This window comes from Rhinatrema bivittatum, chromosome 6 (genome assembly GCF_901001135.1).
Source record: "Rhinatrema bivittatum chromosome 6, aRhiBiv1.1, whole genome shotgun sequence".
NCBI lineage: Eukaryota > Metazoa > Chordata > Amphibia > Gymnophiona > Rhinatrematidae > Rhinatrema > Rhinatrema bivittatum.
This window is the reverse complement of record NC_042620.1, coordinates 253,395,910-253,423,680: the sequence shown is the minus strand read 5'-3', so window position 1 is coordinate 253,423,680 and position 27,771 is coordinate 253,395,910. Positions and strand designations below refer to the sequence as shown.

General features: G+C 44.6%; 1 protein-coding gene across 5 annotated transcripts in view; it reads left to right on the top strand.

Moving 5' to 3' along the window:
• The window catches only part of FBRS (fibrosin), a 274,396-nt gene that overhangs the window by 234,008 nt on the left and 12,617 nt on the right, over nucleotides 1-27,771 (top strand). For all 5 annotated transcript variants that reach the window (XM_029606818.1, XM_029606819.1, XM_029606817.1 and 2 more), the window contains one exon: nucleotides 14,683-14,766. In XM_029606818.1, coding sequence (XP_029462678.1) covers nucleotides 14,683-14,766 — 84 coding nt within the window. The remainder of the gene's footprint in view (nucleotides 1-14,682; nucleotides 14,767-27,771) is intronic.

Genomic DNA, 27,771 nt, shown 5'->3' with positions numbered 1-27,771 from the left:
AGTAGTCCATTCCATGGATGCCTCGGTTCCATTCTATGCATGCCTCAGGCCCATCCATGACCTCTGTGCCATCGATGCCCTGAGTGGCCACCCCCAGTGCGTCGAGGTACGTGAGTGGCCATCCCCAATGCTGTCAAGGTGCATGAGTGGCTTCGATGCCATCTTGGTGCAGAGCTGCCCCGATCAACACCCTCAATTCCATCAAGGTGCGGCCCTGGTCATCCCCAAGGCATTGTGCTGTCCCATCACTGGCCTATGGCTATCAGGCACCATGGATGCCAATGATCTCAGGGACCTGAGCTGCTGGGATCAGGAGGCATCGGAGGCCCCGCCTGGATTCGTGTACCATTGGTATTGAGCGCTAGCGAGGCTATCATCAGCTGTCGCTGCTAGAGAGGGACACGCAGCACCGAAGTCCTTGGACGGATAGATGAGCCAAGGGGAACAGTCGATGGCGTTGGCAGTCATCAATTTCTCTGGGCACCGATGAGGCATGTCAGGGTTGTGTTGGGGCTGCAGAGCCTCTGCCTGCAGGCACTCCTGGCATCCTTGGTACTGCCGGGCCATTGATGCCTTCAGGCACCAGGGTCTCTATCAGTGCTGTCGGGCTGTTGATGCCGTTGAAACCTTGGGTGCAGTGTCGTCTGGTGTCCTGGATGTGATCCATCGTTGGTGAGTGCAGAACCATTATGGACCCTACAGGTACCATCACCACTGTGGGCACCAGTGGATTGCCACATGAATGACTGCAGAGCAACGTGGGCACCACTGGTCACCATGGACTTTGTTGCTGTCGTTCCATGAAGGATATGGCAGTGAGCCATTCCTGATGTTTCAAGGGCTGTATCCAGCCTCTTGGGGTGTTATCAGGTACTGGAGGGGGTGATGCCATAGAATGCCACCCACAAAATATACCATACCCAGAGCCTCAGTGATACTGGAGACGCCATTGTCACACTGTTTTTATGCACTCCACTAGGAGTTACGGTGACAGTGGAGCACAGCATGCGCGGTCGGATACTGCAAGGCATTTACTCCAAGCGCCTTGGATGATGGCAGGCAGGACCTGCCCTGTCTGTGCAGTTCTCAGCCATGCCAGGGCTCTGTCATCGTTGCATCAAGGTCTCAGCCTCCTCATTAGTTCTGCGCCACAAAGTACTGGGGAGCAACGGCAAGGAAGGAGTCATTATACACTTTGATTTGCCTTTTGACAGCATGCAGCCACCAACTCTAGTGCTCGGTCCTTGCTGTGCCGTGGGATTCTATCCACAAGCATGGCGAGTGGGGTCGAAGGTGTGCTGCCATCCATAGGAAGGGATGCCACTGTATGAATACTGGTCAGCGTGCTTTTACAACAGATGGCTCTATTCTCCAGTTGTCCTCTACTATATTGGGGTGTGTGTGTGTTTCCCTTGTGGCGGGCACAACAGGTTGTGCGCTGCAGCCACAGGACTGACCTTGGACCGCGTTCTTGGTCAAACCCTAAGGGGAGTGGACACCAAGAGGGTAGTAATGGAAGTCTTCTCCTTCCTCAGCAGAGGAATGTTCTTTCTACCCCTTCCATGTCACAAATCCCCTTTGTGGGGAAGCCCCTGGAGCTCCATTCCTGGCAGGTTTATTGCTGATCTGGAGCATCTCCTTATAGGCCGGGGCAAGGCAGGAACTGTCATCTGATTGTTTTTGCTGGGGCCCCTTTGATTACCGTCATGGCCTTCCCCATCTGAGGGTGGCTGCCAGTGGCAGATTGGTCGCTTCTGAACCCCAGCAATCAGTGATGGTGTCCCTTCTCTCAACTAGAGAGTTGACAGGTTTTTCCAGATCGGGAGGCTTCGATTCTCATTGCTTTCCTGTCACTTCAGGAAGGGAGGATTCGACTGAATTCCAGGGCAACTCTTATTGGTTCCCCTCTGGATGCCTGGCTGTCCACCCCTGCAAGGGGTGTCCTTCATTTTCTGTTCCCTGGAGAAGGCATGTCACTGCTTCTGAATGGCAGTCACTCTCGATTCCTCATGGGATCTGAGAGCCAGTCGAATGGTATCACTCTCCTTCAGTTGCCTTAAGGCACAGCAGGTCTATTTCTTGAGGGAGCCGTTCCAGAGTAGCTCCCTGGTGAAGATTAGGGTTTCTCCCACCAGGTCTCGCCTTTGATACCCACTGAGCTCAATGGGCATTTTTTCATAAGGATCACTATTGCCAGTCATTCTCGCCTGTGGAACCCTACCTCAAGTTGGCGAGCATGCTTTTCAACCTATCACCATATCCATGGTTTAGGGAGTTGGGAGATGAAGAAGCCTGCAACAGAGATGCTGCTTTTTGGTTGCAGTGGCTTGCAAATTATGCTTCCCCATTTTAGGAATAACCCTGTCAGCGGACAAGGGAGTCCTGGTTCAGGCAATGATTGTTCCACTTACTGGACTACGTGCTTCCTTCAGGGAAGTATATACTATCATGGCTGAGGTATTACTACCTAAGTCAGGTTCAGGGCAATATGTTCCGAGATCACCCTTGCCCTGCCCTAGTACCCTTAGGATTCCAGGCTGGTGAAGAAATCCTGTTCAACAGGGGTTTGCACTTATGCCACCCTGGCTTCCTGTCTCTCAGTGGACAGTTTCTAGATTTCTTCCCTGTGGAATTCACTCTCTGTTTCAGCTGTTCCAAGCAGGCTGAAGGCTTTATCTTGGTGGGTAACCTCTTAGTGGAATCAGCAGTGAGTTATTTGCTTGGAGTTAAGATGTACAATCTAGCAACCTATGCTTACCCCGGCAGTCCAGCGGTCTGCCTCCTTGTATTCTTCACTCTGTCTGACTTCCAGTTGGAATTTCAGGGGGAGGGGGAGAAAAGCTAAAGCTATATCTTAGTGTATACCTGCAAGGAAAAATACACCACTTTTTCCCTATATTTTTGCCAAACTCTGGCCAATAATGCCTTTCGCTTTTCTCGCTTCACTAGGTTGCCAAGAGTGCCTTCCCTCTCCCCTAAAATATCCTGTATACAGGATGGATAGCCCTGCCCTTGACAGGGTGCAATGTGGGTGAGCTTCAGACCTAACATATCTCCCTGCTCTGGAGTTTGGGCTAGCGATCCCATTCAGGGATTGTCTTTCATCCCTTGAAACTCTTGTTGCTGTCCTGCTGGTCAGCTGTGTCTGGTACTTAGCATGTAGAGTCTGTTGCTGATTATTCTTCCAAGCGTTGCTTGGGATTTTCTGCCCATTATGCCTATCGGCCAAACATGGGCACACTTCTTCAGAGACATTCTGTCATTTGAATGTCAGTGTACTGCAGTTTCTTTCTGAGAAGTTCTCGAGCCCCAGCTGATTTTCGGTTGTCTTATAACACCAAAGAAAACTGTGCAGTCTTCGTCCAAGGGTCCTTCCCTTGGTTACATCTTTGGACTTTTTCCTTTATCCAGAGGATTCTAGACATACTATTGTCATGGTTTACTGATCTGAAACCCTGCTTGTAATGTTTTCCATGATGTGGAGAATGTTTCTTGTTCGCATCACTCCCACGCCTCAGGCGCCCCTGCTATGCATCAGGGTTTTGTGTCTCAGTCTTTTCTATGGTTTTCTCTTTGTAGAAGCCAACTCTTTTTCCCGCCTAGACCCCTTGTGGGTCGGCTGCCTCACAGGCAAAAGGGAGAGAGGCAGTGCTTTCAGCACAATGCGGTTTCCCACTTTGTCCTGCTGGGACAGCCTGTAGCTTAGTATTCACCCATGTGTGAGGACCACCATCCTGCTTGTCTTCGGAGAAAGCAGAGTTGCTTACCTGTAACTGGTGTTCTCCGAAGACAACAGGATGTTAGTCCTCATGAAACCCACCTCCTCCCTTGGGGGTTGGTTTCTCCATGTATTAGCTATATTAGGGACTGAGGGACTCTGCCTAGGGGACAAGGTGATGACTATAGCCGCACATGCTCAGTAGGGCATGTTTGAAAGTTCTAGAGTCAATGAGGTCAAAGTTCTGTGCCAGGCTCCATCTGATAATGTCACCCATGTGTGAGGACTAACATCCTTCTGTCCTTGAAGAACACCTGTTACAGGTAAGCAACTCTACTTTATCCCTAGTACATCCTTTTTAGTGCAGCGGCTCATTTGCCTGTTACATTTGCCGCCCAGGAGAGATGATTGTATGCATGTTCAAAAAAAAAAGTCTAGTTTGGTCATACATTTTTAGCACATCGGTATTGCATCGACCTGATAGTTAAAAAAATTGGCATTGATCCCATCTGTAAAATTAGGGGCTACCAACAAAATGTGTCGCACTATAAATAATAAATGAAGTAATTCCCCTTTTGATTTGTACTGTGCTTCTGAACCCTAACTTATAATGATTTAAATGACAACATGAGTGTGTTGCGCAAAGAGTAATAATCTGAAAAGTCCAAACTATATTGTCAAACCAGGGTTTAATAGAGGTCAATCAGATTCAAATGTTCAAAACAGCAGGCATATAAATTCAAAGAGAAGTAAACAAACTTATTTTATTTTATTTTTTTATATTTAACAGTTTTATATACCGAAGTTCTGGTATTTTTGTAGTCAAATGTACAGTAAGTCCCCCTGCGGGGAGCTGTATCGGGAGTGATAGAGAAGAATCTTTATATTTACAAATCTGTGAAAGAAAATTGAGGCAAAGTTAAACAGCAAGCCACAAAAGGCTACAAAAGAGAGCTGGAAACCAACATCATAACATAGCTTCTTGTATTGAGTGCTTTACATGACTGCAAGGAGAGACATCCATCTATAAAACTGAAAGGGAAAAAGATGCTAAAAGAAGTGACCAATCACAGGCTAGTACTAAGAAATTGGCCAATTAAAGAGTGAGACAATGGAAAAGAAGATTAAATGAAGGCAGACCATTCAATTTTTGTTTAAGCCTCAGAGCGAAAAAGTACATAATTCAAAAATCCAGTGCTGTTCACATTGGATTAAAAAGATAGAAAAATTACCCCTGTGGGTGGGACAACTCACAATTTCAATGACAAAGAATTTTAGGTCAGTGAGTGAATGTTGTTTCTTAATTCAGTGAGAGACCAGGGATGCCTCGCTCTTTGAATGACGTAGACAAAAAAAAAATGTTCAAAGGTTTGGGTTTTAAGTTTGAGGAGTTTTTCCTACACAGAACAATGGGCAAGGACAGCTCACTATATAGACCACCCCAGAAAAACCGCAGTTAGTGTTTTTTTAGTTTATAGATCTTCCCAGTTTTTGGATGGTGAAACTCTGACAGGGAATCGGAAAACTGGCAAGCAGCACATTGACCACATGAAAAATGGCCAATATTACTTGGGTCAATAGGGATGGGAATGTCAAGTGCAGAAGAAACTAACAGATCCCGCAAGTTTCCGCCTCTGAGAAAAGCCAATCGTGGGGGGGGGGGGGGGGAGGGGAGGGAGCAGAAAAAATGGGATGTGGGGTGAGCACAAGCCAGAGCTCCTTAAACTAGTGCAAACCTTATGTATCCTGCTGGATAAAGGTAAAACACAGGTCATTCTGTTTGAAACAGAGGTGGAAGTTGGAGTAAAAAGGAGATTGTGGTTAATATATAAAGCATGTTTATATGCTTGTTTAATGATCTGAGTCGGATAACCTCTCGACAAAAAACGGGACTGCATAATTTGAGCTTGTACAATGTAGTCAGCCTGCAAAGAACACACATGTTGCAAAAGAAACTGGGCAATAGGGATGTTATTTTGCTTTCATACCTCAACAAGATGTTAAATCACAAGCAGATTGTGATAAATTGCAGGAAGACCTTGTGAGACTGGAAAATTGGGCATCCAAATGGCAGATGAAATTTAATGTGGATAAGTGCAAGGTGATGCATATAGGGAAAAATAACCCATGCTATAATTACACAATGTTGGGTTCCATATTAGGTGCTACAACCCAAGAAAGAGATCTAGGTGTCATAGTGGATAACACATTGAAATCGTCGGTACAGTGTGCTGCGGCAGTCAAAAAAGCAAACAGAATGTTGGGAATTATTAGAAAGGGAATGGTGAATAAAACGGAAAATGTCATAATGTCTCTGTATCGCTCCATGGTGAGACCGCACCTTGAATACTGTGTACAGTTCTGGTCGCCGCATCTCAAAAAAGATATAATTGCGATGGAGAAGGTACAGAGAAGGGCTACCAAAATGATAAGGGGAATGGAACAACTCCTCTATGAGGAAAGACTAAAGAGGTTAGGACTTTTCAGCTTGGAGAAGAGACGACTGAGGGGGGATATGATAGAGGTGTTTAAAATCATGAGAGGTCTAGAACGGGTAGATGTGAATCGGTTATTTACTCTTTCAGATAGTAGAAAGACTAGGGGGCACTCCATGAAGTTAGCATGGGGCACATTTAAAACTAATCGGAGAAAGTTCTTTTTTACTCAACGCACAATTAAACTCTGGAATTTGTTGCCAGAGAATGTGGTTAGTGCAGTTAGTATAGCTGTGTTTAAAAAAGGATTGGATAAGTTCTTGGAGGAGAAGTCCATTACCTGCTATTAAGTTCACTTAGAGAATAGCCACTGCCATTAGCAATGGTTACATGGAATAGACTTAGTTTTTGGGTACTTGCCAGGTTCTTATGGCCTGGATTGGCCACTGTTGGAAACAGGATGCTGGGCTTGATGGACCCTTGGTCTGACCCAGTATGGCATTTTCTTATGTTCTTATGTTCTTAGAAAATGGATATGGATAGTGGACCATCTTGTACAGTAACCAGAGTATCAAGGAAAGAGATCTGAGAAATCTGTATGCTGTGAGTAAAGTGCAAATTAGTGTCGCATATGTTCAGCCAATCAAGAAATAGATAAAACTTGAAGTCTGTACTTATCCAAATTAAAAATGCCTTCTATGAAATGAAGCCAAACAGATAGATATAAAATGGAGACATATGTTCCCATATCCCATAAATCCAGTTAGATTCAAACTTTGAAACAGATAAGCAATATCAGGGGTCATCGTGGCTCCCATTGCTGTTCTTTTTATTTGTTTAAAGAAAGACCCCTGAAAACAGAAGAAACTTTCTTTCAATGCTAGGCAGGCCAATTTGAGCAAATAGTGGAGACATGAGGATCCAGTGATCGTTGATTCAAAAAATATTCGGTTACAACTAGAGCTTTCTCCTGAGGAATGTTAGTGTAGAGGAAATCTATATCTAGTGTAATTAAATAGGGAATTGTAAATCCTGTAATAATGTGATGAAATGGCCTGAGTCAACATATGAAGGGATCAGGGGAATGAATAGCTCGAGAAATTTATCAATGAATTGGGAGAGAGGCTGTGGAAGGAAGCCAAGCCCTGAGACTATAGGGTGACCAGGGAGATTTTGCAGGGATTTATGGATTTTGGGAAGGTGATGTCTGCCTTGATATGTAACGACCAAATGGGATTTATTAAACACTGTCTTTCTACAACTAACACCCGCCGTCTTTTTGACATCACAGCTCTAGCCAAACGACGAAAGGTTGCAGGTTTGGTGGTCTCTCTCAGTGTTGAAAAGGTATTGGACTGTCTCCAATGGCCTTTTCTTGTTCAGGTTTTGGAGAAGGCCGGTCTCCCAGCTGTGTTCAGGGATTTGATTCAAGTCTTTTATGCTCACCCCCGTGCTCCAGTGCTCACTAACGGATTTAGCTCTGGCTTCTTTCCCATTACATGTGGTATGAGGCAGGGCTGCCCCCTTTCCCCATTATTGTTTAACTTCGCTATTGAAGTCCTGGCTAATAAAATTTGAACGCACCCTGGAATATCGAGTTTCACTGTGGGTGGGAAGAAACATGTGATTTCATTATACGCAGATTATGTGTTACTCTTTTTAACCAACCCTGTCCAATCGGGTCCTTGCCTCTTGGAGGTCCTTGCAGAGTACGGCCGATTTTCCAGCTATAAAACCAACTTCACTAAATCTGAACTCTTTCCCATTGGCCCTCTAAAACTAGAAGAGATCCCGAGTTGTTTTTCCAATTTTAAGACTGCTTGGGATGGGTTCAGATATTTGGAGATATGGATACCTCGTAAATTGAAAGACCTGTACCGGCTCAATTATGCTCCCACTATCACCAAAATTAAACAAGATTTGTTGACAAGGGATGTTCATTTCCTCTAATGGACTGGCAGGATAAATGCTCTTAAAATGAATATCCTCCCTCGTCTTATGTATCTTTTTCAACATGTACCCTGTCACTTACCAGGTGGATTCTTTACTAATCTTTCTGGGCTTCTTTCTAAGTTTATTTGGCACCAACAGATGTGCACTCTTTGGAGACCTAAGGCAGCTGGAGGCATGGCACTTCCCGATTTACAAAGCTATCATTGAGCTTGTGGGCTTGTTTGAGTTCTGCTGTGGTTCCATAGGGATCAAGTGACTTCTTGGTATGGTATTGAGTGCACCCTGACTGGTGAACTAAACCTACCCATGCTCTTGTTGCAACCAGATTTACATAAGGGTGCTATAGTGCCGACCAGGTTGGCCCGCACGTCACTTACACTCTTAAGATTTGGAGAGCTTTGAGCGCCAAAATGAAATGGTCAAACTTAGGTTTATCTGCGCTCACCCCCTTGCGAGGTAACCCTAGATTGCGTACCACCAATTTGTATAGAGACGCAGCCCAATGGTGAAAGCTTGGTCTGTGTTTTTTGGGCCAACTTTGGGAAGATGACAGTATTCGCCCTCAATTCTTTCCGGACCTTCAGGATGAGTACGGGATTCGTGACGACTCCTCCACCTTTCATGCTGAACTGCTTACTGAGCTGTCCCGTTTACAAGCTAAAGGGTGGCATCTTGTTGTTCCCGATCCGGTCACACGCATTCTTATTCAGAAAGATATACCTCGTCGAGGTATTTCCCTTTTTTATAAAGTTTTGTTACAAATTCAAGTTGCACATGATCCCCCTTTAGGCTTAATTCATCAGTGGAACGATGACCTCCAGCTGACCTTAACTACTCATCAGTGGAAGGGATTTAGGAAAAGGCACATAAGATTTCTTTATGTACTCATCTGGTTGAAACCATGATTAAGCTTCTCCACCGGGCATACCGCTATCCCCTGTTTTACCCCAAATTTTCTCTCGCCACATCAGGGCTATGCTGGCGAGGTTGTGGTCACCCTGGCTCCTACATTCACGTTTGGTGGACTTGTGACTTTGTTATAGCTTGCTGGCGCTCGGTTCTCGCTGCTTGCCGTCTCATCCTGGGTAAGGAGCTCGCACTACTGGGACTCTGGAAGGCTCATTCTTTTACCAGCACACAAAGATAACTTGCTGATCATTTATTGCATGCCGGGCGCTTCACTATTGCTCTCATGTGGAAATCAGCCCCTTCCCTTGGGTGTTGGAAGAACCAGGGTCACGAAATAGCTCAGGTGGAGAAGCTTACCTATATGCTGAAACGTAAACTGCCATTGTACGATAAAATTTGGTCTCCTTATTGGACTTATTGAAATGCTCATCCTCTCTAAACTATACTGACCAGTCCTCATTGACGGGCGTGTGATTTTCTTATGGATTTATTTAGATATTATTGATTATCCTTTTTCCGTGTTTATGTTCAGGTTACCTTGTAACTGTACTGTGCTGTCTTCTGAAGGATGAGGACTGGGAGGGAGGGGATTGACATACATTGTTGTTTTGTATTTGTTACACTAACTGATTGTATTTTACACAAAATGCTAAAATAAAGAGTTATTAAAAAAAAAAAAAAAAGGAGGTCCAGTCAAGCCAGGAATCCAAATGAAGAAGAAGCCATGGTCCAAGCCGAGGGGTGAATCCAGAAGCAAGGCTGAACAGCAAGGAGGTACTGAGGACAGACAAGGGACCACAAGAAGAAGACACAGGAACTCCGAGGAAGCAGGATCAGGAACCGAAAGCAAGGCACAGGAATGGAAGCATGATCAGGAACCAGGAACAATATGGCAAACAGCTACTCTGAGGAGTTTGACCAAGGCATTTGAAGCAAGGGAGGGCAGGCCTTAAATAGTAGAAGCCCTGTAATGTCATCCAGAGTTGCCACAGTCGTTTTCCCGCCACGGGCCCTTTAAAATGTGCTGAGCCACGTGAGCCTAGAAAGAAGAAAGCCCTACAGCCGGCTGGTGTGCTCCATCCTGCAGGCAGCCAAAGTGAAGAAACCGCACAACCTCCTCTCTTCCCCCCCCCCCCCCCCGAAAACTCCAGGAAAAGAGAGAGAGCGTGTTTGTATGTGTAAGAGCATGTGTGGATGAGAGAGGGAGCATGCATGTGTGAGCATATGTGTGAGAACGTATGATTGAGAGGAAGCATGTATGTGTATGTATTAGATACAGGGAGCATGTATGTGTAAAAGCATGAGTGTATGAGAGAGAGGGAGCATGTGGGAGTGAGAGCTTATATGTATGTGTGAGAGAGCCTTTGGGAGTGAAAGCCTGTGTGTGAGAGAAAGAGGGAACTGAATGAGAGCATTTGTGTGAGAAAAGGAGTGTGTGTATGAGAGAATGAATATTTGTGTGTTATGGAATGTGTGTATATGACAGAGAGGAGAAAGTTTGTGCGCACCATCACACCCCACTAATCCAAGACATCTCAGGGTGGCTGGAAATCAAAAATTCCCAGGTATGGAACAGAGAAGATTTTTTTTTTTATTACTATTAGTTTGAATTATTATTGTTTGTGTCTACTATTTTGAAATATTTTGTTTGTGTTTGGTAAATTTAAAAAAAATTGTGAGTTTTTAATCATTGGATGTTATTCAACTCATCAGCTATTTTGAAATATTTATTTTTTATTAGTATGTTTTAACTGTTATGATTGATGTTTTATATTTCTTGATGGTATTTGATGTTTTATGAGGAATGGCAATGTTTCTATTTTTCCACTGTTGCACTGCATACACAGCCTGGCTTCTTGTGATTTCCAGTTCAGGTTTCATTTGTATATTTGTATGTCTATTTTATGGTCTTTGTTCTGTATTTGGCGAGGGTCTGTTTGTGTGCTGCATGTGTGGGATCTATAGCAGCCTGAATTGTTCTGTTTTCCTAATAGGAGGTGTATTGGTGTTTTAGGGCCTGGTGTAATATATACAATGTTGCCTTTTTTTTTTTTTTTTTTAGGTAAGGTTGTTTGAGTCTGGCAGTTAGGGTGTTATAGATTCTGAGTACATTTTTAGCAAGATTTTGTTTTATACAATGTTCCTGGTAGTGGAGGGTGTTTGTGATGCTGTTTACTGAGGTGACACCAGAATTTGAATATTATCTTTTTATGGTGAAGTGGTAAGGGGAAATGACTCCTACTCTAATCCTTTGTTGGAGGGAGTTTCTGTGAACACAGGATATTTAAGATAGAACTTGAGATGCAGGGTTTATATTGGGTTTCTCTCCCCCTCCCGAATAGAAGAATTTTTATTGATTGATGCTCTTCAATAATTTTTGTGGTAGTTTTACTAGACAGATGAAATTGGCCAGGGTTTCTATTTTCTTAAGAGGTTCTTCTGTCTAGAGATGCCACTGACATGCACACCCAGCACCTTGTGATAATGGTGTAACAGTGCCTCTTGTTTTATGAGCGGGGGTGTCCTGTTTCTCCATGTGTGGAATTTAGTAACAGGAAGGTGTGGAGAGAGCTAGTGGACCGCCAACAAAATTGATTTAAGTGATTTTCCTTTCACAGGTGGTTTTCTTAAATAAAAAAGAATTTAAAACATATATCATTTGGGGGTCTTGGGAAGGAAACATATGTACCAAACCTCTCTCCATATCTCCCTTTTAGTGATGTGGGCCTGTCTTAAACATGCATCCTTCCTCCTTCCCCACCATTCTCTTTCTCTCTCTCTCTCTGCTGCATAGTCCATCTCAACCAGTCCCCCTCTCTTCCTCCAGTAATCCAGTCCTGCCAGTCACTCTCTTTCTCATTCTCCATCAGTCCAGCCCTGCCAGTTGCTCTTTCTCTCTCCACCAGTCCATCCCTGCTAGTTGTTCTTTCTCTCCCTCCAGCCTATCTCTCTCTCCTTCAACCAGACCTGCCAGTTGCTCTTCTCTCTCTCCCTTCACCAGTCCATCCCCACCAGTCTCTCTCCCTCTCCCTTCTCTTCCCACCAGTCTCTTTATCTCCATCAGTCCAACCCCACCAGTTTCTCCTTTTTCTACCTGCCAATCTTTCTCTCGCTCTACCATTCTTTCTCTCGCTCTACCATTCTTTCTCTCCCTCATCAGTCTCTCTTCCTCCAATCAGTCCCCATTAGTCTCTTTCTCTATCTGTCCAGTCCTACTAGTCTCTCTTTCTCCCCCTCCAACCTACACCAATCTCTCTTACTCCCTCCACCAGTCCATCCCCAGTAGATGTCAAAGTTTGGTAACTTCCAGTTGACACTTTCATGCCAAAATTTGTTCCTTACAAATGATTTGACATCTGCTGGCGTGTTTAATGGTAACAGAGAGTTTACCAGCCCCTGATGCAGGTTTCGGAAACCTACTCCATGTCTGGGTATTTCTTTCATCATATAAGAGACACTAAGACAAGTACATTTATGTTGCAATCAATTAAAATACAAAACATTTTTGTTTGTAATCTGTTTTTATTGTCAAACAAGTATACAATGCAATATGCAAAACTGCTGGAAAAGTAAATGATAGGCCGTAACCAGGTTAAATCAGCAATATTGGTAACATAAGATCTTAATATTGCGGTAACGGTAGTAATCAGGAGAAGACAGCTGTGTATAAGTTACATGGCAAAATAATATCAAAATAATATCATAATAAATTATAACCTACAACAAAACTGAACAGCCATATATCATTCAGCATGTTGACATATGAAACACCCCCGCCCACCCCCACCTCCCTCCCTCCCCTGCTGGAGACTTGGTCTAAGTAGGCAAGTATAGAGTACATTATACGTAAGTGAGAACAATGACATGATAGGTGTTCGATTCCCCAGGAATGAGAGCCGAGGCCAAAAGCCTGAAAAAGAAAAGTTACATCATTGAGGCTTCTAGAGTGGGGTTATAAAGAGACATCCTGCCTGTAATAAGTGTTATCTGAGCTATAACTATATTGACTGGTATCCCTATGTGGTATTGTGCGTTTCCAACCATTTCTGAAAAGGAGACCATGTAGCCTGGAAGGAAGTTAATCTGTTCCAGTGGACAGCTGTAAGTCTACCTAATTGATAGTAAGAGAATAGCCGCTGTTGAACTGCAGCTAAACTTGGTATCTTTGGTTGTTTCCAGTGCAATGCTATCTCTGTCCTCGCCGCAATAAAAACTTGCAACACCAGCTTCTGTGTGTGAGTATTATATTCTGTCATAGGGAGCCCCAGTAACACATGCCAGGGCCGCGCATCACAGGGTAATTGAAGCAACTGCATAAGCCACTGACATACCACGTGCCAGAAGCTCCGGACCTCGGGGCAAGTCCACCAAATATGATAATAAGTACCTCGCTCACCACAACCTCGCCAACAGCTATCTGACACATGGGGAAAAAATCGATGCAGTACAGCCGGGGTGTAGTGCCATCGGTATAACATTTTGTAGCAATTTTCTTGGAGCCCGGCTGATATAGAACATTTGCTGGCCATTACATAGATGAGATCCCAATCGTTGTCATCCAGCTGTGTCTGAAAGTCCAGCTCCCAAAATGCTCGATATTTATATACCCCAGCCAGTTTGCCATTGAACATAGCATAAATTTTAGAGATTATACCCTTAATATTCGGAGCATATTGGCACATGGTCTCAAATAATGTGTTAGTGGTTCTCACAGCATGTAATCGCAACCCCTTATTTACAAAGGAGTAAACCCTGGCATAAAGAAAAAAGTCTATAGCCCCTTCCGGGTGTAAAGCGCTTAATTGCTCTTTGGATAGCAACACGCCCTGCTGGATAACATTGCCTAGTCTATGAACCCCCGCTGCCAACCAGCGTTTAGCAGACAAAGAGCATTCCTGTAAAGGCAGCACAGTATTAGTGAACAAATGAGTCAACAAAGAATAGCTTTCTGTGCCCACCAACACTGACTGCCAGCGGTGCCACAAATGCATGGTGGTACGTAGGGCGTATGGGAAGTAATTGAAAGCACTCCAGGAGGATTGCGGCTGCCATGGTAATGCGGATATGGGGAATGCTCCCAGGAGCCCTTGTTCGAATCTGACCCATTGAGGAACCTCCCTTGTGCCGTGTAACACCTCCAAGGCTCTAAGCTGAGCTGCATAATAATACCAAGATAGATTAGGTAATTGCAGGCCTCCCCTGTTCTTGGGTCTAAATAGAATGGTCCTAGCAACTCAGGGAGGCCTTTTCCTCCATATGAAGCTGCAGATGATTTGCTGCCATTTTTTAAGAAATGCAGCGGGGATGCTGATGGAGATGGTGGTAAAGAAATATAAGAACCGGGGGAGAATAGACATTTTAACGATGGCCAGTCTCCCTAGCCATGAATATGTATGTCTCCCCCTAAATACAAAAAATTTTTGGCTGATGATTAATCATAAGGCAAGTGAAAGGTTTAATATATGCTGGAAGTGCCTATTACGACTGGCCACACTGATGGTGCTTAATTGTTTGTAAGAGGATTGATACCTTTTAATTATTTATTTTAAACCATTATAAATTAGGGTTTAAAAGCACAGTGCAAATCAAAAGGGGAATTACTTCATTTATTATTGATATGTATATATGTATTTGTATATGTATTTTCATATTTATGTATTTTATCAGATCCATTTGGAAGGACAACTGGGTTCACACCTTTAGGTGCTCTTTCCAACGGAGCATTTGGAGGACTGGGGAACCCCACCTTCAGTGAGTACCTGTAAACTATTTACTATGTATTCCTCCCCAGTGTGCATGGGGCTAGGGGAGGCTAGGAAAGATAGCTAAGTTGTTTACCTGTAACAGGACTTTTCTGTAGACAGTGGGATAAATGAGCGATACAAGTGGGGAAATCATCCAGTGATGGTGAGACGAAAAGCATGGTCATATCTCAGAAAACTCTATCATGTCTTTCTGAATATGTAAGGACATTTCTGCTCAGCCACCTGCCACTCAATAGCAAGCTAAACTTCAACTCTAAAGGGGAGGTGGGAGGGATGGTATGGCTTTTCTATTCTGCTGTCTCCAGAGAAAACCTATTCAAGGTAAGCTGCTTATCCTGCTAGTTTATGGAGAAAGCTAATAGCCACGCAAGTGGAGACTCCCAAGCTGAGGTTGCATATTATTAGTTTGCTTTGCATGTCAGTAGTAGATCACTACAACCTGTCTTTGTTGCCTGAGGATGGAGGGTATAGTTAAGGAAGTTAAATTAGCTCTGAAGTACTGCCTGTTCAAAGCTGCTGTCTTGATGTGAAGCAAGAGGGGGACTTTCCAGTCTTTTGCATCAAATGTCACATGTATGATTTTTTACTGGCCAGTGAGAGATCTTATGTGTGCACCCGGTGCAAAGAGCTCCTGGCTTTCAGTGGCAGACCTGGAGGAGCTGAGACAGACAGGTACATTGATGAGACCTTCAGGGACATAGTAACCAAGTCCCAAATCCTGTTTGGCAGCCCCGATGCTGCCTTGGATCAGAAAGATCTCCCAATTAGAGAGCATTACCCTGGTGTAGCAGGAAGTGATCCTGTAGCAAGGACCTGCTCCTTCCGGTGATGAGTTGTCCTCTCGCACTGAGGACAAGTCTCTCAGGGCTACTGCCCAGGAGTGAAGGGTTAGGTCGGTCATCATAGTTGTTGATTCGATTATTAGAAATGTAGATAGCTGAGTGACTGGTGGACATGAGGACCGCCTGGTAACTTACCTGCCTGGTGCGAAGGTGGCGGACCTCACGCGTCACCTAGATAGGATTATAGACAGTTTTGGGGAAGAGACAGCCAATGTGGTACATTTGGGCACCAATTACATAGGAAAATGTGGGAGGGAGGTTCTGGAAGCCAAATTTAGGATTTTAGGTAGAAAGCTGAAATCCAGAACCTCCAGGGTGGCATTCTCTGAAATGCTACCTGTTCCACGTGCAGGTTTCCAGAGGCAGGCAGAACTCTGGAGTCTCAATGCATGGATGAGAAGATGGTGCAGGGAAGAAGGATTCAGTTTTGTGAGGAACTGGACAGCCTTTTGGGGAAGGGGGAGACTTTTCCGAAAGGATGGGCTCCACCTTAACCAGAATGGAACCAGGTTGCTGGCACTAACTTTCAAAAAGGAGATAGAGCAGCTTTTAAACTTCAACAAGGGGGAAAGCTGACTGTCACTCAGCATTGCATGGTTTGGAGGAATGTATCTTTGAAGGATACTAATGAAACAGGAGGGTTAAGGCATCCCAACAGAGAGGTTCCAATAAAAGCAAAAGTAGCTCATGTGCCTATAAGTAAAGAGTCACCTGAGCTAAAGAATCCAAATTATCCATGTCAACTGAAAAGAAGGTTGTTAATACAAACAAAAAACGCACTTTGAAATGCCTGTATGCCAGTGTCAGAAGTCTAAGAAGTAAGTTGGGAGAGTTAGAGTGTATAGCAGTGAATGATGAGAGAGACATAATTGGCATCTCAGAGACCTGGTGGAAAGAGATTAACCAATGGGACAATGCTATATTAGGGTACAAATTATACCACAATAATAGGGAGGATCAACTTGGTGGGGGTGTAGCACTTTAAGTCCGGGAGGGTATAAAGTCCAACAGGATAAAGATCATACAAGAGATTAAATGTTCAGTAGAATCTATATGGGTAGGAGTATACTATCGTCCATCTGGCCAAAATGATCAGCTAAGAGAGAACAGGGAAGCTAACAAATTTGCCAGTGCAGTAATGGGAGATTTCAATTACCCCAGTATTGACTGGTTAAATGTAACATCAGAACATGCTAAGACATAAAATTCCTGGATGGAATAAATGACTGCTTCATGGAGCAATTGGCTCCAGGAACCAATGAGAGAGGGAGCTATTTTAGATTTAATTCTTAGTGGAACGCAGGATTGGTGAGAGGTATCAGTGGTGGGGCCACTTGGCAATAGTGATCATAGCATGATCAAATTTATTTTTTGGCTAAAATAGCCTCTTTCACCTCACCTTTTAACCATGACGGTAATCGTTTTGCCTTCCTTCCACCTTTCTTAATATGTGGAATACATCTGGACTGCGCCTCTAGGATTGTATTTTTAAATAATGTCCAAGCCTGTTGAACACTTTTAACCTTTGCAGCTGCACCTTTCAGTTTTTTTCTAACTATTTTCCTCATTTTATCAAAGTTTACCTTTTGAAAGTTTAGTGTTAGAGCTGCAGATTTACTTATTGTCCCCCTTTCAGTTATTAGTTTAAATTTGATCATGTTATGATCAGTGTTGCCAAATGGCCCCACCACCGTTACCTCTCTCACCAAATCCTGTATTCCACTAAGAATTAAATCTAAGAAAGCTCCCTCTCTTGTTGGTTTCTGAACCAATTGCTCCATGAAGCAATCATTTATTACATCCAGGAACTTTGTCTCTAGCAAGTCCTGATGTTACATTTACCCAGTCAATATTGGGGTAATTGAAATCTCCCATTATTATTGCACTGCCAAATTGGTTTGCTTCCTTGATTTCTCTTAGCATTTCATCATCTGTCTGACCATTTTGTCCAGGTGGACAGTAGTATATTCCTATCACTATACTCTTACCCAACACACATGGGATTTCTACCCATATAGATTCTACTGAGCATTTAGTGTCTTGTATGATCTTTATCTTGTTGGACTCAATACCCTCCCGGACATAAAATGCCACACCCCCATCAAGTTGATCCCTCTCTATCATTACGATATAATTTGTAGCCTGATATAGCACTGTCCCATTGGTTATCTTCCTTCCACCAAGTCTCTGTGATGCCAATTATGTCAATCTCATCATTTGCTGCTATACACTCTAACTCTCCCATCTTACTTCCTAGACTTCTGGCATTGGCATACAGACATTTCAAAGTGTATTTTTTGTTTGTTTTAACAACCTGCTTTTCAGTTGTTTGGGATAGATCGGAAATCATTAGCTTCGGTGATTTTTTACATATAGGCAGATGGACTATGTTTGCTTTTAATGGAACCTCTCTGTTTGGGATGCCCTAACTCTCCTGTGTCATTAGTATCCTTCAAGGATACATTTCTCCGAACCATGCACTGCTGAGTGATTGTCGGCTTTCCCCCTTGTTCTAGTTTAAAAGCTGCTCTATCTCCTTTTTGAAAGTTAGTGCCAGCAGCTTGGTTCCACTCTGGTTAAGGTGGAGCCCATCCTTTCGGAAAGGTCTCTCCTTTCCCCAAACATTTCCCCAGTTCCTTACAAAGCTGAATCCCTCTTCCCTGCACCATTGTCTCATCCACCCATTGAAACTCTGGAGCTCTGCCTGCCTCTGGGGACCTGCATGTGGAACAGGAAGCATTTCAGAGAATGCCACCCTGGAGGTTCTGGACTTCAGCTTCCTACCTAAAATCCTAAATTTGACTTCCAGAACCTCTCTCCCACATTTTCCTATGTCGTTGGTGCCCACATGTACCACGACATCCGGCTCCTCCCCAGCACTGTCTATAATCCTATCTAGGTGACGCGTGAGGTCTGCCACCTTCACACCAGGCAGGCAAGTTACCAGGCAGTCCTCACGTCCACCAGCCACCCAGCTATCTACATTTCTAATAATCGAATCACCAACTATGATGGCCGGCCTAACCCTTCCATCCTGGGCAGTAGCCCTGGGAGACGTCTTCAGTGCGAGAGGACAATACATCACCTGGAGAGCAGGTCCTTGCTACAGGATCACTTCCTGCTATACCAGGGTGATGTTCTCCTACTGGGAGACCTTTCTGATCCAAGGCAGCACTGGGGCTGCCAGACTGGATTTGGGACTTGGCTACTATGTCCCTGAAGGTCTCATCAATGTACCTCTCTGTCTCCTTCAGCTCCTCCAAGTCTGCTACTCTAGCCTCCAGAGATCGGGCTCGTTCCCTGAGAGCCAGGAGCTCTTTGTACCGAGTGCACACATACAATCTCTTACCGGCGGGCAAAAAAATCATATATGTGACACTCAATGCAAAAGACTGGAAAGCCCCCCTCTTGCTGCTGGACTGCTGCCTTCATCTTAGTTTTATTGAGTTCCTAGTTAAGATTAGGATACTAAGGGAGTTGGAATGAGAGTACTTTAAATTTACAGGTGAATTTACTAATTAATCAGCTAGTATCCTACAAGGGGATGATTAAACTTTCAATAAGGGCTGGTACAATAGAATATTTAGATAAGACCCTGATTGATTTTTAATGAGAAAGTGTCTCGTGCCTAAAAATCAAGGGTTGAGTGGGTGGGAAAGACAGACACTAGAATTAACTATCTCTGGCTTGGTTATTACCTCAGACACACACAAACTCTAAATAATATATCCCTTAATTTCACCTTTCACCAAACTTTTATAAGCCCAAAAATTTCTGAAAACTATACTTACCAATCCTCTTTAACCACAGTTAAATTAATCTTCACTCAGTTAATGGAAGGGTTTGAGATTCAATAATTTTGCTAAGCCCGGTTCTTCCCAGCCTAGTGCGAGATTCGCAAAAGAGCTGCCACAAGGGCCGCTTGTTCTTGAGGCCCCCCTAACTAGTTTGTCAGCAGGGAAAGTCCTTGAAAAATTTCCAGCCAAGAAAAGACTGAAGGATCATTGCTCAGGACACCTGCCTCCGGGCCTTGGCAATGATCCTTCAGTCTTTTCTTGGCTGGAAATTTTTCAAGGACTACAGTCTTTTCTTCAGGCGTAGTCCTCTGCCCCGGCCAACCTAACCCAGTTACAGATAGTGAAATCCCGCATGCCTGGTGCTGTGGGTAAGCATCTAAGTACACCTGGAACCAGTTTTCCGATAGGGATTCAGATGGCACGGGTGATGGGGCCAATCCTTATTCCTTGGAGGATGGGGAGATTCCTCCGGGATTGGAACCTTATAGAACTATGTTGCGATTCTTTCAAAGAGATGAATTTACTGGATCCCAGACATTGAAGATGCTGAGAGTCCCTGGGGCTGAATCTATGTCTGAGCCAAAGAAAAATCCCATTCTGGTTTCCTTGCGTAAAACCTCACTTCAGCCAGAGGAGTGGATTTGGTAGTTGCGGCTAGCCATCAGCTATGGCTGAGAAATTGGTCGGCCGATTCAACCTTGAAGTCTAACCTTACGAAGTTGCCTTTTAAAGGCTCACTCTTGTTTGGGAGTGAGCTGGAGAAAATGGCCAGTAAGTGGGCTGAGTCCCCGTTTCCTCGATTACCAGAGGATAAGAAACAGGCTCCACATTCCTTCAGCTCCAGCGTTCATACTTGGGGGTTCCAACATTTTTGACCCTACAGAGGAGTGGCCTTTCAGAAGACTTGACCTTTGGATAGATCTCAGTCCTTTTGTACCAGGCAGTCCACACAGGGAGCAGGCTCAGGTAGTGGAGCACCCCGAGCCTCCCATTGAACGTGTGCTGACCCACTTCCAGGAACAGTAGATAGGATGTCATCTTTCTATTTTATCGGTGTTGGTCGAGATCACTACAGACCAATGGGTTCTGGAGGTGATATGAGATGGCTATGCACTGGAGAAACTCTCAGTGTTTCTCGGGACGTATTCATGGTGTCTCCCTGCAACTCTCCATAAAAGACAAGTAGTGGAGTGTACATTGTCCAGACTCCTCAGCCTGCAGACTGTGGTTCCAGTTCCCACATCTGAAGAAAATATGGGCTGATATTTCATTTATTATCCCAGGACAAGCAGGATGCTAGTCCTCACATATGGGTGACATCACTGACGGAGCCCTAGTGCGGGAAAACTTTCTGTCAAAGTTTCTAGAAACTTTTGACTGGCACTCTGAGCCCACTGAGCATGTCCAGCATGCCATGATATTCTCTGCCACAGGGGTCTCTCTTCAGTCTTCGTTTTTCCGCGCTGCTGTAGGCCTCGCGGAGCAGGAGCCGTTGCAAGTCTCTCACAACAATTTCTGATTGAAAAGTCATATTTCTCAAAACATATTTTCTCCCATCGGGATCTCTTGGGGTTCTCTACCGGCTGGTGAGTACCTCTGTCTCATATTTTACTCTTAGAGTAAAATTATTTTTTCTCAAGAATTTCATTTTTTCTCATCAACGGCTGTGAATCGAAAATGTCTACGGGCTTCAAAAAATGTCCTATATGTAACCGGACAATGTCCATCACCGACCCACACCTCGAGTATGTGATGTGCCTCAGTGGAAAAACACGATGTTAACACCTGTCCAAAGTGCACGGAGATGACAGTAAAAGGAAGAAAAGCTCGTCAAGAGAAAATGGAACATTTGTTCCACCTTCAATTCCTTCCATCTCCCTCGACGTCATTGAAATCGTCTCCGGCCGGAGCTACTAAACCGGTCTTACTCAAAAAACATCGCCCGGGAGAATCGGGGGACCATCCTTCCCCGGCGTCATCAACAGCATCGCTGAAGTCCATCAATCAACACAAGACCAAACATCGTCATCGACACCGACGTCCATCGACGTCGGAATCTTCTCTTCCCCCGGAAGAATCGACGGCAAAATGGCCACGGAGCCAAGATACCTCGGTTCCTACCACGCCTGGGCCTGTTTCTCAGGAACCATCGACACCAGAACCTCCACAGGGCCCTATGCAGGATCTGCCATCACAGCCTCTGCCACCGCGTACAACTGCTCTGACTCCATCAGTTGTAACGCCGGAATTGTCTGTCCTTATCAGACAAGCGGTCATCCAGGCTCTTTAGGAACAACAAGCAACTCCGGCGCTCCCGCCGATGCCGGTGACCACAGCACCGATGCCGGTAAACGTGGAAATGCCGGTGTCGGTGCCAGGCTCGAATTCAATGCCCGCACCGAGGTTAATTACGGCGCCGATGTCAATCTACGCACAGATACCGACGGGTTCATCGAGGCCAATCTCGATGCCAGCACCATTAACCTCTTCAATACCATTGCTAGCACTTCCATCGACGCCTGCATCGATACCGACTACCTTGCCATCGATGCAGCCGCTATCAGAAGCTCCAGAACAACATGATTTGGCATTTTTTTCAGCGTCTCTTGAAAAGATACCAAGATGTCATCAATACCCTTCCACCAAAAACATTAGAGGACACTTCTCCAGTAATTCCATCGGATGATCCACAACCAGGACCTTCGGGCCTTCATCTTCCACCCAGATCTTCCCCGCTTTCTCCATACAGGGATGATCCGGATGACACCTGGGACGATGATCATACTGATACATCCTTTGAGGACTTCATGTCAGAGCCTTCACCTCCAGAACAAAGAAAAAAGTCCCCACCAGAGGATTTGTCATTTTCCACCTTCATACAAGAGATGGCAGATACCATCCCCTTTAAATTGATTGCAGAAGAAGATACAAGGCAACAAACTTTGGAAGTACTTCAGTTTGTTGACCCACCAAAACAAGTTTTATCTATCCCAATACATGAGGTAATTCTGGATCTCCAGCATCATATCTGGGAGCACCCATGTTCTGTCTCTGCTGTCAACAAACGAGTAGTCACCACATACTTAGTGCAGGCTGCTCCGGGATAGCAAAAATTACAGTTACCACACCAATCTGTGCTAGTGGAATCTGCACAGAAGAAATCCAAACGTATTCGTCCACATTCTTCAACCCCCCCAGGAAAAGATAACAGATTTCTTGATTCCCTGGGTAGGAAGGTGTATCAAGGGGCTATCCTGAACACTAAAATTTCCTCTTATCAACTTTACATGACACAGTATCAGAGGAATCTGTGGAAGCAGATGGAGGAATTCACCACATCTTTACCATCACAATTTCAGGAAGCAGCACAGGCTATAATTCATAAAGGCCTAGAAGCCGGGAAACATGAAGTCAGGGCGGCCTATGATAGTTTCGAGACGGCTTCCAGAACAGCAGTTGCTGGGATTAGCGCTCGACGATGGGCATGGCTTAAGGCCTCTGACCTTAGGCCTGAGGTCCAAGACAAACTTGTTGACTTGCCATGTGTGGGGGATAACCTTTTTGGTTCAAAGTTCCAGGATGCTGTGCAACAACTAAAAGAACATACAGAGACCTTACGTCAGTTGTCACAGGTCCCACAAGAACCCTCTACACAGCCTCCTTGTCGTCCTCCCAGGTGAGAACCCAGATGCCCGTACTACCCCCAAGCATCGAGGGGCAGGTCCACTAGGCCGCAACAATGTTCCCAAGCCAGACAACCGAGAACTACTCGCCCGCAACCTTCTCCACAGACAGGGCCAGCTGCAGGTTTTTGAAACACAAACCAGAGAACAAAACCACCTCCTAAATCCTCGACCAGACCTACCAGTAGGAGGCAGAATATCCTATTTTCACAATCATTGGCTAAGAATTACATCAGACCAATGGGTACTCTCCATAGTCTCTCGAGGTTACAAACTCAATTTCCTCTCAATTCCACCAGAATCTCCACCGAGATTTTCTCTACTGGAAAAATCTCAGCTAATCCATCTACAAGCAGAATTATCCATCCTTCTGAGAGCCAGGGCTGTAGAGCTAGTGCCCCGGACTCAGCAGGGCAGAGGATTCTACTCCCGTTATTTCCTCATTCCAAAGAAAACCGGAGGCCTACGTTCCATCCTAGACCTCAGAAATCTCAACAAATTTCTGAAGAAAGAAAAGTTCAGGATGGTCTCTAGGCACCATGCTTCCACTTCTTCAAACAGGAGATTGGCTTTGTTCTCTGGATCTTCAAGACGCTTACACTCACATTCCAATATTCCCTCCTCATCGGAAATACCTCCGCTTCATGGTGGGGCATCAACATTTCCAATACAGAGTTCTGCCATTCGAACTAGCCTCTGCTCCCAGAGTATTCACAAAATGTCTGGCAGTAATAGCAGGACACTTGCACAAACAAAGTGTCCATGTCTTTCCATATCTAGACGACTGGCTCATCAGAAGTCACTATCAACAGGGAGCTCTCACTTTTCTCAGTCGATCGATTTCCCTACTTCACTCCATGGGTTTTCTCATCAACTATCAAAAATCCCACCTTACTCCATCTCACCTACTTCAATTCATAGGTGCAGACTTGAACACTATCCTATCAAGAGCCTTTCTACCCGAAAATCGGGCAAAGACACTTTCACTCCTGGCAAAAACCATTTACTCACAAAACCAAGCGACAGCTCATCAGTTTCTAACCTTACTAGGCCATATGGCCTCCACAGTTCATTTCACTCCTATAGCACGGCTCGCCATGAGGGTTACCCAATGGACTCTAAGATCACAATGGATCCAAGCCATTCAACCACTACATTATCCAATTCAAGTAACCCACCAGCTACGTTCATCTCTACTTTGGTGGGCAAACATGGACAACTTGCGCAAGGGCCTACCCTTCCAGCAACCAGTCCCACAGATAACTCTAACTACAGATGCATCCACCGTGGGTTGGGGAGCTCACATAGACAATCTCCAAACCCAAGGGGCTTGGACAAAACTCGAAGCAACATTTCAAATCAATTTTCTAGAACTTTGAGCTATATGTTATGCGCTGCATGCGTTCAAGGACTGCATTTCACACAAGACTGTTCTGATCCAGACAGACAACCAGTAGCCATGTGGTACATCAACAAACAGGGAGGTACAGGCTCGTATCTCCTTTGTCAAGAAGCTGCACAGATTTGGGCCTGGGCCCTAACACACTCAATGTTTCTCCGGGCCACTTATCTGGCAGGCATTCACAATGTCGTCAGTTCCAACCACACGAATGGTCCCTGGATCCCTCAGTAGCGACCAGGATCTTTCAATGTTGGGGTCAACCGACAATAGACCTCTTTGCATCACACCTGAATCACAAAGTGGACAACTTCTGTTCTTTACACAAACAGAAAAACCAGCCAACCAAGGACGCCTTTGCTCGCCCTTGGACCTCAGGCCTACTATATACGCGTTTCCTCCGATACCGCTCATAACCAAAACCTTAGTGAAGCTACAACAGGACAAGGGGTCCATGATACTCAGAGCCCCGTATTGGCCTCGACAAGTATGGTTTCCCACACTTCTAGACCTCTCAGGCAGGGATCCAATTCATCTGGGTGTAGCTCCCAATCTCCTAACTCAGAATCGGGGTCGGTTGCGCCATCCCAACCTTCAGTCCCTATCCCTGACAGCATGGATGTTGAAAACTTAATCTTACAACCACTCAATCTTTCCACCAATGTATCTCAAGTGCTTCTAGCTTCACGTAAACCATCAACATGAAAGAACTATTCTTCAAAATGGAAAAGGTTTAGTTTGTGGTGCACACAAGAGTATTGATCCTTTCTCCTGCTCCACAACTTCTCTACTAGAATACTTGTACCATCTTTCAGACTCTGGTCTCCAGACGTCATCTGTAAGGGTACATTTAAGTGCAATCTCAGCTTACTATAACAAGATGGGAGATACACCTATTTCAACGCAACCTCTCGTCAGTAGATTTATGAGAGTTTTAACTCACCTTAAACCACCAATTCGTCCACCTGTAACGGAATGGGACCTGAATTTGGTATTAACAAGACTCATGCGTTCTCCTTTTGAACCCATAGATTCCTGTGATCTTAAATTTCTCACATGGAAAACTATCTTCCTTATAGCCATTACATCGGCTAGAAGGGTTAGTGAGTTGCAAGCACTTGTCACATACTCACCTTATACAAAATTCCTACATGACAGAGTGTTTCTCCGTACACATCCAAAATTCCTTCCCAAAGTAGTTACGGAATTCCACTTGAACCAATCCATAGTTTTACCCACATTCTTTCCAAGGCCTCATTCCCATCAAGGAGAAAAGAGCCTTACACACCTTGGACTGTAAACGTGCGCTGGCATTTTACTTAAACCGCACTGCAGTCCACAGGAAATCCACTCAGCTCTTTGTATCTTATGATCCAAACAAACCTGGTCAAGCAGTGGGTAAACATACTATATCCAACTGGTTAGCAGATTGCATACAATTTTGCTGTGAAAAAGCAGGCCTTCCTCTCCAAGGGCGAGTAAAGGCACATTCAGTAACAGCAATGTCAACCTCAATAGCACACTATCGTTCAGTGCCAATCCTTGACATATGTAAAGCAGCAACATGGAGTTCTCTTCACACCTTTGCAGCTCATTACTGTTTGGACAAAGAAGGACGACAAGATTCAGCCTATGGACAATCTGTCTTAAAGAACTTGTTTCCAGTATAATCCCAACTCCTTCTACATCCAACCTGCTATGATCTTCGGCTGACTCATTTTCACCAACAATACTTCACTGTTGCTTCAGTACACAATGACTCAGCCTCTAGCTTGCTAATCACCCATATGTGAGGACTAGCATCCTGCTTGTCCTGCGATAAAGCAAAATTGCTTACCTTGTAATAGGTGTTATCCCAGGACAGTAGGATGTAGTCCTCACGAAACCCACCTGCCACCCCGCGGAGTTGGGTATGTTACCTTTTATTATTTTATTTTTGCTAAAGCTTATTGCTACATACGAGACTGAAGAGAGACCCCTGTGGCAGAGAATATCATGGCATGCTGGGCATGCTCAGTGGGCTCAGAGTGCCAATCAAAAGTTTCTAGAAACTTTGACAGAAGGTTTTCCCGCACTAGGGCTCCATCAGTGACGTCACCCATATGTGAGGACTACATCCTGCTGTCCTGAGATAATACCTATTACAAGGTAAACAATTTTGCTTTTCGTTGTACCCAAGAAGGAGGGTTCATTTCGTCCCATCCTGGATCTCAAAGGTGTCAAGTCATTTGCAAGTGACTCATTTTCGCATAGAAACCTTGCTCTCAGTGATAATGGCAGTACAGTCAGGGGAGTTCCTGAAGTCTCTGTATTTGTCTGTATATTTGTCTGTATATCAACTAGCAAACATCGGAATAACAGGCATGGCACTTGCCTGGTTCAAATCATTCTTGGGAAACAGAGGATACAAAGTCAAAATACATAACAAAGAATCACAGTTTTATCCTTCCACACTAGGAGTCCCACAGGGCTCCTCTCTTTCCCCCCCCACGCTCTTTAACATTTACCTCCTCCCCCTATGTCAACTCTTAACCAATCTGAACCTCAAATACTTTCTATACGCAGATGACGTCCAGATTGTCATCCCCATCAAAGAATCCCTCACAAATACTATTAAAATCTGGGAAAACTGCCTTCAAAAAATTGACAACCTCCTCTCCAGTCTAAATCTAATCCTAAATTCTTCAAAAACCGAACTTCTCATAATTTCCCCCGAAAACAGTAACCTCGCCTCAAATCCACCAAGCGGCTTTCAAACAGCACAAGTAAGAGACCTAGGAGCAATCATTGATAATTGGCTAAATCTAAAATCTTTTATTAATCAAACCACTAAGGACTGCTTTCATAAACTGCACGTCTTAAAAAGAATTAAACCACTTTTCCACTTCCACGACTACAGAACAATCCTGCAATCAATAATCTTCTCTAAGCTAGATTATTGTAATTCCATTCTATTAGGTCTACCGTCTTCCCACAGTAAACCCCTCCAGATGGTTCAGAACACGGCGGCCAGAATTTTGACAAACACAAGAAGAAGAGACCACATATCCCCGATTCTCAAAGACTTACATTGGCTACCAGTTCACTATAGAATCTTATATAAGTCCATTACCACCATCTACAAAGCTTTCCATCAACTCGCTCCACTTAACCTCCAAATCCCATTTAAAAAACATACCTCCGACAGACCAATCAGAGAGTCCTACAGAGATTCACTACAGGCTCCTCCTGCCAAAACCTTTCACCATAAGACTCTCAGAGACAGGGCAT